At 49.4% G+C, this 10,072-nt stretch overlaps 1 protein-coding gene across 1 annotated transcript in view; it reads right to left on the reverse strand.

The window, feature by feature from the left end:
- The window catches only part of ADAM12 (ADAM metallopeptidase domain 12), a 357,420-nt gene extending 348,081 nt beyond the window's left edge, over positions 1-9,339 (reverse strand). Inside the window, exon 1 of the mRNA XM_072629031.1 lies at positions 8,826-9,339. Coding sequence (XP_072485132.1) covers positions 8,826-8,955 — 130 coding nt within the window. The 5' untranslated portion in view covers positions 8,956-9,339. The remainder of the gene's footprint in view (positions 1-8,825) is intronic.
- Between the last annotated feature and the right edge of the window lie 733 nt (positions 9,340-10,072).

Here is a 10,072-nt window from a genome sequence, read left to right on the forward strand (position 1 = left end):
GAAAACAGAGTAAAAGAATTACAACATGGTCTTGACCTCCAGGAGCCAATCTGGTTGAGGGCATGAAATCAATGGCCATGAGGAAGTCAGTGAATGAGACAGCATCAAATTCCATCTTTGCCTGTAGATTATGTACACGTTCTAAATCATGCAATGAGAAAGTTGACTTGATACACAGGAATTCCTTTTACCTACAGCATTTCCCAAGGGCATCAACATACTCCACAATTAGAATTGTACCTGAATTGCTGCTTAAATATAGTGTAAAGTTTACCTGACTCATAGAAACCAAATTGAAAGCAAAGTTTCAGAGCTAAAGGAACCTGAGGGATCATCTAAACTAATTCCCTCAACTTGGGTATGAGGATATTTAGCCCCAAAGAGGAAACTGACTTGCTCAAGGTCCCAGAGGAAGCAGAGAGTCAGAACCTGAGACCCCCCAGGACCATACTCTTTCAACATGTTGCCTTTAGGGTCAGAGCAAGGATTTAAATCAAAGTCCTCTGTCCCCCAAAACAATGTTATACTACGATGAAGTACAAAAAGGGCTCACTTTAGAGTTAAAGGAGCTTGGTTCAAACCCCATCATTCTTCCTACCTGTGCAGCTTTGGGAAAATCATCACCTGGTTGACCCTATTTCTAGCCTTCCCTGTGGTCCCTCACTTTATAATTATACTATGTTCTTGTATACTCTCGTGCCTTGCCCAGTGACATAGTAGGTGCTTAATAAACACTTTCCCATTCATTCCTTTGTTTATTCATTCTTCTTCCCCAGTATTTTGAAACCATTCTATATTACATTTATTTACCAGAAAATCATCACCTCTCTGTCGCTCAGATTCCTTCACTGTAAAATGAGGCAGACAGACTAAATGATCTCTAAGTACCCTTCCAGCTCCCAATCCTAAAGTTCTCACCTTTTAACACCGCATCTCATAGTTATCTGGGTCTGGGTTTTCTCCCACTTCTAGACCATAAGCACCATGTGAGCAGACATTGTGTCTTACCTAAACTGGTATCTCCCCCATCATCCAACACAGTGCTCTGCATACAATAGGCATTTAACAAATGTTTGCTGAATGACTGAATTATTCAAATGCACTAAACCATCATTGTACTGAAAATGGAATAAGAAATGGAGGAAATGTTCCCATCCTGAAGTATCCATTCCAACAAATTGCCAGCTTCCTAATGTCATATATATCTAACGCGCTTATATTCTCCAGCTTCAGGGCTCTCACCAACGTATCTCCAAACAGCTTCAATACTAAAACCAGCACTTACCTCACAGGGTTGTCATGAGGATCAAATGTAAAGGGTTTTGCAAATCACAAAATGATTTGGAGGCTACCCTCCATAGTTTCCTTGCTGTGGCCAAACATCCAACCCTTTCTAGTAAATCTGCTGTGGAACCTTCCCGATGCACTAAGGTTGGGTTTCCACCAGACAGCAGGAAGACCCTCCATCCACCCTCAGGGGCCATCTTGGTTGCCTTTCTCACTGGGTAGGACCAGCTGGAGCAGGTGGAGCCTCTGAGCATAAGGATTATCTCAATACCCCAAGGAGGCATCAGAGGAGGATGGGAAGGGTGCTGGGAAGACCCCCCCCCTCATTAATCAAGTCTAGGCAGCCCTTCAGCTGGCAAGCAAGTGGCTTCCAGAATGCGGGGCAGCTTCATTTTGCAGCTGTTTCTATCTCTCTCCCCACAGTGAGTCAAGGACCATAATCTTCGCCTTCTCTCCTCAGCCCACTTCAGCCACGTTGCCCTCAGTCTTGCAGCTGCCAAGATTAGGTAGAGATTAGGTAGGCCTGCAGGAAAGCCAGCTGTCTGGTGGCTTCTCCATGATGAAGGAAGCTCTGGATCTAGGGACAAGCGGGCTCAGCGTGCTGGCTGCATATGGACATGTGTTCCTAAGAAGGGACAGGGACTGGCGAAAGGGAATCAGGAGGGGTAAGGTATTGAAAGGAGGCACCTAGATGGCTCAGTGGCTAGAGGACTGGGCCTGGGGTCAGGAAGACCTAAATTCAAATCCTATCTCACGCTCATTAACTATGAAACACTGGGCAAGTAACTTAACTATGTTTGCCTTAATCGGAGAAGGAAATGGCAAACCAGTATCTTTGCCGAAAAAACAAACAAACAAACAAGCAAACAAAAATCCCCAAAACTATTTAAGGTCACAAAGAGTCAGATACGAATGAATAACAACAGCAAAAGTATGGAGAACAAAGCTATTGATCCTTTGATGGATGTGTGGAAGCTGAGAGAAAAGTGATTTGCCCAGCGTTACACAGTCAGTATATGGCTGAGACAAGATTTGAACTCAGGTCTTCCTGACCAGGAAGTTTTCATATAAATAGATGTCCAGTGGGGCAGACTGGTTCAGGCACAGTCCTGGGGGTGACCTAGGCCAGAGGTCATAAACTCAGGTTTCCTGCTGTTTTCAGTATGGAGAAGGCCTCTTTCTATTTGCAATATAAATAACTTAGCTGTTGTTTCTCAAGAAGGCTTGTTCATGGACTTGGAGTTGTATCATGTAGCAAGCTGCTCTGTGTGGATCATCCCTCAGCTCCTAAGGTGAAGAACCCTGCAGTGGATGTTTCATCGCAATTCCATCTGCTTCAGGATTTTCTATCTTTTGGATCTAGGTCTGTGATATCCTGGGTAGGTGGAACTCCTAGTGTGGAAAGACCTTCCAAGGATGCAAATCAGTTATTTATTTGGAATCCTTAGTTTATAGCTTTTCCAGGGGCACTGAGAACGAATAACCAGCAGCTATTCTGAGTCCTGGTTACCGCTACTTCTGCCTCTGTGGTTACCAGCACCTTCATTACCTCCCTGGGATGCTGTGAGGATCAAATTAGAGAATATTTGTAAAATGCTTCACAAGCCTTCAAGGTAAATCAAAATAGGAACTAGAAATTTTCCTGTTATCATGAAATATCAAAGTAGAAATTGAGTTGAAATGGTCTGTGTAATCAGACGGGGAAGCATGGTATTTTTTTCTGAAGGAAATCAAATAAAAAGTCACTAAGTGCTCAAAGGACATAAATGAAACTTTGTAAATGAGATGGAGTTAAATAATCAACATGCACGAGTCGGACAGCAGATAAGTATTTATTTGGAGCAAGAATTCAGTGTATATAAAGCAAAGCTATTCAAACCTTCTTTTTACAGGCACCCTAAGTGAGTGACTCTGAATTGTACTGTCCCCCAAAGTTATTTCCCCTCAGCAGCCCCATCAGAACCCACTATCTGAGAGCCCTTTCAGCAAGGTATAACCCTTATAAAAAGTCTTTGAAAAAGTTGGTCTGATAATGTACAGAAACCCTTTCTAAAACATTCCAAGTCCATCCTATCATTTTTCACCTTCTCAGTCCCAGTGAGAGCTGATATAAAAGACCCTGCACATCGAATACCAGTTAGCCAGACTCCCTAGGGAGGGCAGCCAAAGAGCCTCCATATCAGACATTTGCTATAAAAGAAACATCTGAAAATGTTTCCCACACCTGCTCATCTTGTCTTTACAAATGACTGATGATACAGGAACCATTTAGCTCAAGAAAGACTCACTTCTGGGACTCGGATACAGAAAGTTAAATTGTTTTTACCAAACAGTCCTAATCGTGTCCAAAAGCTCAGTAAGTGACTCAGTACAAATATTTTTTCTTCCTTCGATGAAATGACTCTGAGCACACAAACATTTTCCTATGTGTCCTCTACTGCTACAAATTTTAACAATAATAAATTGCATTTCCACAGTTCCATAGCTCCTGACAGCAGCAGTGACAAACTCACATAGAAATAGGGCTATTAACTCTTCACAAGGATCCTGGTAGGCTGCAAAGTGACTTAGAAAACCCCATATTACCATGACCTGTGGATGTGACATTGCATTTTTATCTATTTTGTTAAAGCACTACCCAAATTTCATTTGAATATGGTTCAGGGCCACTTGGGAGTGCTAGACACCTCTGCTCTCCAGTTTCCTTCCAAGAGCTCACCTTGATTCCCCATCGGTAACATTTCCCTCTGGCTTCCAGGGATGCTTTCTTTTTTTCCCCCTCTACTTTCCAAATCATGAAACATTGTGTCATAGAGACATCCTTATGGCAAGTTCCATGAGGCCTGGGCTAATATCCTATATAAACTCAGTATGTCTCCCAGCATGCTGCTATACATACAGTTAGATAATAAATATTTCTTATCATTTATAGAGTAGATTTATGATTCCCCACTTTACAGATGAGGAAACTGAGGCCCAGAGAGGGTCTCTGATTTGCCCAGGGTCACATTCAGAAATCTCAGTCTTCCTCCTCACTCTACTCTGAGGTTCTTGCAACTCTATCCTGAGCTGCCTCAATGACATTGGCTATACAAGAATTATGCAGGAGTTTCCTTAGACTTCAGACAAGGATTCTTCACCTAGGGCCAGGGATTCCAAGTGGTCCATGGAGTCTTTCAGGGGGTCCATGAATTTGGATGGAAAAAATATATTTTTGTTTTTGCCAATCTTTGTTTTCCTTTATAATCCTGTACATTTTATTTTATGTATTTAAAATCAGGATTCTGTGGAGTCCATAGACTTCACCGGGCTGCCAAAGAGCTCCTGTCACAATGCAAACAGGGTTCAGTTAGACAATGCACAGGGCTGGGATGAAAGTGCCTCCAATTAAGGCAGAAGGAAAACACAAATACATAATGGAGAATATAAGCGCGTTAGATATATATGACATTAGGAAGCTGGCAATTTGTTGGAATGGATACTTCAGGATGGGAACATTTCCTCCATGAAGGAGGAATTCATATTTTCTTGTGGTAGAGCTGCCTTTGGCTCCCATTGGCTATGTAGCTTGTGTGTAGGGTCCCCAAGTCAGACTTAAAGCCTGCCTCTGAATTCTGGGAGCAAGCTCCTGTCTACTCTGCTGTTCCTCTTAAAGTTGGAACTGGGCATTTGGATGTTCACTGAATTGTAGCTCTTAAGGGCTGGGATGAAAGGTCTTAACCTTGACTTGAATGAAGGACAGATGCCCCCAACATTTGGGGGCCAAGGGTCCAATCTTTAGAGAGAAGACGTTTTTAAAACCCATCTTGTCAGTTAGACTGTGGACAGTTTAGGAGGAGGAGGAAACTTAAAAAGTCACAAAACCAGGACATTTGGTAAACAGTGGGGCCAAAGGATCCAATGAAGACCTTCCAGGGTTGTACCAAATATCTCCCATGGGAGGCACTATGGTCCAGCACAGGAGCCAGTGAGATGGAAATGAGATGGAAACTAGATGAATCCTCAGGTTCCTTGCAGCTTCCTCCCTGGGATAGGATTTAAAACTGGAAAGCACCTGAGAAAGGATCTATCCATCCCTCCATTTTACAGATGGAGAAACTGAGGTCTAGATAGAGTAAGTTTCTCTCAAGGTCACAAGGTAGTAACAGGGATTTAAACTCACATTCTCTGACACCAGGGGGCACCATCCTGCCTCCCATAAAGAGCTCAAATCCCAAACAGATATTTTCAAAAATGATGCTGAGGTTGGGGTGGTCTCACATCCACTGGTGGGCTTTCTGTATGGGTGGAAAGTCATTTCTCAGAAAACTCTTAAAGGACAAATTCTCACAAGATATCTTCCTTCCAATGGGATCCCTTTCCCAAGTGTGTGTGTTTGTCCTTCATTGCCAAAGAAGATCATGCCATCAGAGAAATAATGATGTGACTTGCACTTGACTTTGTTTTGAGTGAGGGAGGGCTGTGCAGGTCACCAGCCTCACTTCTCCTCCAGAGCTATCTGAATCCAGTGACCAGATATTCGTCAGGATGACTGGAGATGAGGTAATTGGGGTTAAGGGACTTGCCCAAGGTCGCACAGTAGTAAGTGTCAAGTGCCTGAAGTGAGATTTGAACTCAGGTCCTCCTGACTCCTGCACTGGTGTTCTATCCACTGCACCACCTAGCTGTCCCCTTTCCCAAGTGTCTTTATTTTTCAAAAGCCTGTGGCTGAGTCCCCTGAAAGGCTATTCCTTTGTGGGCCCCTTCTTCACTAGGGCCAGGAGTTCCTTTAGGAAGGACTCATCTCTCTGATCCCATGTATGTGTGTATGTGTCTATCTGTCTGTCTTTGCTTCTCCCCTTTTCTCTGTCTCTGTCTGTCTCTTCTCTTATTCACACACACCCAGGCCAGCTTGCCCCCCAAAATATTATGCACCTTATCAAATATTCTGGGTTCCCCACAAATGACTTTGGGCTGAATGCTCGATTTACAGATGAATGATTGGGGTCTGAAAGGAACCTTAGGGGCCATGGAGTCCAACCTCTTCATTTCACAGAAAAGAATCTTAGTGGGGTTAGGTGACCTGACCAAGATCACACAAATATTACTGTGATGGGATCTGAATGTGGGTCCTCTAGCTCTAATACTAGGGGTACCCCACACACACCCCTACCAAGCTGCCTCAAATAGTACATTGGAATCTAGAACTGAAGCGGACTTTAGAAACCATCTAGCTTAGCCTCCCCCCAAATTTACAGATAAAGAAACTGAAGCTCAGAGAGGCCCAGAGAGGAAAAGGACTTTGGCCATGGTCATATAGCAGAATCAGGATTCGAAGCTAGGTCTTCTGCTTCCAAGCCCAGGACTCTTTGAGCCAGGTGCTGGACTGAGTTGAGAGGGACTGTGGGGAAAGGCCAAACGGTCTGGGAACTTAGCTAAAGGCCAAGGGGAAATGAAGATAACTTGAGAAATACTTGATAATTCAAGTCAATGGAAAGCTGCAATTCAAGTTTCCAAAATCCTTAAAAAAAAAAAAAAAGCATCCTCCAAGACCAGAATTACTGTGCAAAGTGCTGTAGGTGAAGAAGGTGGCATGCTGGATCCATGGGTGAGGGCAGAGAGGGGGTGGAGGGAAGAGTGGGTCAAAGCCAGGGAGCCCCTGGAAGGGGCGTCCCCTTGGCCAAGGATGGGCCCTGTATCCATACTGTAATGGAGGAACGGGGTGGAGGAGACAGGCAGGCAAAGGATTGCAGATCCGGAGCTGAAAGACATGAACCTCTAAGACCCAACAAGGGAAGTCCATAATCAAGGAGGTTTGAAATCTGCATTTCCAGAGATGGAAGGGATCAGGAAAACTGGAGTTCAAAATCAGCCTCAGATACTTACTGTTTGACCCTGGACCAGTCACTTGACCCCTGTTTGACCCAGTTTTCTCATCTCTCAAAGGGGGATAGTGACCTCATCGACTTTGTAGGATTGTTGTGAGGATCGAAGGAAATAATATTTGTAAAGTGCCTAGCACAGGGCCTGGCACACAGTGAGTAGCATTTAAATGCTTGTTCCTTTTCTTTTACAGAGGGGTAAGGGAGGACCAAGGATGTTGAGGTGACTTGCCCAAGGACAAAAGGGTAGGACAAAAGGACAAAATAGGATTTGTTCAGAGACCCACTTTCAAAGCAGAGATCATGACTATGAATCCAGCAACCTGAAACTTTACGTCTCCAGACTCTGGGGAGGCAGGGAGGGAGGACAGGGGGAGGGAGGACAGGGGGAGGGAGGACAGGAGGTGGAAGGAACCGAGGGCTAGAACAAATGAATGAATGTTGATTGATTGATAGGAAGGAAGGAGGAAGTTGGGACTGTCCTGTCTTTCAGGGGGCAGGTATCAGGGTCAAGGCTGTGGGGGAGGGAGGAGGGGAGGTAGAGAGGCTTCCAGGGTCCCCTGCCATGTGTCACTCTGCTCACCCAGGCGGCAAAGAGAAGGAAGAGATGGGTCCTCCCCAGGGGCACTCCGGCTGGCTCCAGGAACCCTGTCCTCTCACTGTGGGAGGGCTCCCTCTGGGTCATCGTACCCAGATCTCTCTGAGAGACTCCCTCCCTCCCTCCTGGACAGCTCAGAGGAGTGGAAAGTGACCCGAGGCTCTCCTTGCTAGCGCCTTCTCTGCCCCGGCTTCATTTGCCCCATTGAAGAATGGGGTGGGTGAAGAGATGGGAGACCAGATTACCTGAGGCTGTCCTTTTCAAGTGTGACACTCCAAGGGGGCGGGGGGAGGGGCACCTTCTATACCTACAGCTGATAACGAAAAGTGCAACTTTTGGTTTGAGGAGAATCGTTTAAGAGTTTCAGGCAGGGACTGCAGAATCCTGGCTAACCCTTTCATTTTATGGAGGGGGAAACTGGGGGTCAGAGGGGAATGAGACTTAGCCACCCTAGTTTTACAGATGAAAGGGGACTAAGAAGTCATTTCATCTAACCTCTTCATTTTACAGATGGGGAAACTGAGGCCCAGAGAGGGGAAGGCACTTTCCAGTGGTCGCGAAGCAAAGCAGGGATTCGAATCCTAGTCTTATGACTAGACCTTGTAAGCGGAGCTCAAAGCCCAAAACCTGGCACCAAGTGAAAGAGATCCAGAAAGGCATCACTGCGTCCGACCCATTCCAGTGCCTGGGTGAGGAAAATGAGGCCAGTCGGTTTTGGGGGACCTGAACTGAACCCTGTCGCCCCCCCACCCCCACGTCTCAGTTTCCCCATCTGTCAAATGAGGAGGACCAGAGTTCCACCCAAAGTCTCTTCCCGGTGTGAATCTGAGCCCTCCTCGATCCGGGGGAGTCCCGGACTGAGTCCAGGGAGGCAGCGTGGACGCGGCAGCAGTTCAAGGGAGGCATTAGCAGCGCGCTTGGGAAAGTTTCGGGGCAGCTGCACGGGAGGAAAGTTTGAGGGAAGAAACTTGGTGGGAACTGAGGGGCCAGAGGAGCAGGGGAGGGCAGAACAGGCGTCCAGCCGGCATGAGGCTGATGTCCGGTGGCCGGCGAGGGGCCGCAGGTCCCTGGGCACTTACCTTGGGCTGTGCAGGCCGCCGGGGGCAGCAGCAGCAGGAACAGCAGCAGCTGGGGCAGCGGCAGCGGCGCTGTCCCGCACCGGCTCCGGCTCCGGGTCCGAGGACCGGGTGCCCGAGGCAGAGGGCACATCGTCGGGGCGCACGCTCAGCCTCCCCCGGCCGCCTTGGGGGCTCAGAGGGGGCGCAGCGCCATGGGGCGCGGGGGGCGATCAGCGGCCAGCCCGGGCGGACGCCCGCATCCCGGCCCGCCGGCTGGCCGGCCGCAAGCGCTGGCTGTGTCCCGGGGCGGCGGGGCGGACCTAGGGGAGCGGGGCGTGCGCGCCCGCCTGGGCCGGGGGAGCCTGCTGGAGACCGCGGCGGCGTGCGGAGCCCTGGGCCGGGCCGGCCCGTCGGGGGAAGCAGAAGGATGGGGATGGGGACGGGGAGGGGCGCCGGGCAGAGGAGGAGGAGGATGGGGAGGAGCCCCGGGGCCCCGCCTAGCGCGCAGACCCGGGGCCAACTTTTACGGTGCTCTCGACAATGGAACAAATTAGCGGCCTCGGGCCGCGGGGTCCTAGAGGAGCCGGCTGCAGGCCCCGCCCCTTGGCCCCCCGCCTCCGAGCCCCCCCACCCCGCCCTGGGGGGCCGGCGGCAGCTGCTCAGAAGACCGCCCCCCTGCTTCCCCGCGCGCCTGCCCAGGAAGGCCGCCAGGCGCGCCGGGCCGCCCCGATCCGCCTCTCCTCCCGCCCCCGCGGGGGGCACACGGCTAGATGATGTGGCTGCGGGGCTCCGAGAGGAACTCCTCCTCCTCCCCCTTCCTCCCCCGACCACGGAGAGAGCCCAGCGCCTCCCTCCGCGCCAAAGGCCGCGGTCCAGCGTCTCGGCGCGAGCCTGGAAAGGATGACTCGGCGTCCGCCGGCGGCGCACAAGCTCCGCAGGTTTTCGAGGCTCCCTTGGTGAGCCTGGCCGTGGCCTGCCTGGGCTGCCCGGGCCCGGTGCGCTCACTGGTGCAGGCTTGGCAGCAGATCCCAGATGTGCCCGGCCCCGAGTGTCGGTGCCCATCCGGAGCCAGGACTCCTTCACCCCACCCCACCCCCCACTGCCGCCCTCATAGCCCCACTTTTCCGATGCCTTAAGATCGGTTGTCCGGACAGTTAGAGTGGGAGCCCTGTGAGGGCAGGAGCAGCCTGCTGTTCTGTGTTTGAAGCCCCAGCACAGTTCTTGGCACATAGTGAGAGGATTCTTCTCTACTCTCCCCCTCACCATTC

This window comes from Notamacropus eugenii, chromosome 1 (assembly GCF_028372415.1).
Source record: "Notamacropus eugenii isolate mMacEug1 chromosome 1, mMacEug1.pri_v2, whole genome shotgun sequence".
Classification (NCBI taxonomy): domain Eukaryota; kingdom Metazoa; phylum Chordata; class Mammalia; order Diprotodontia; family Macropodidae; genus Notamacropus; species Notamacropus eugenii.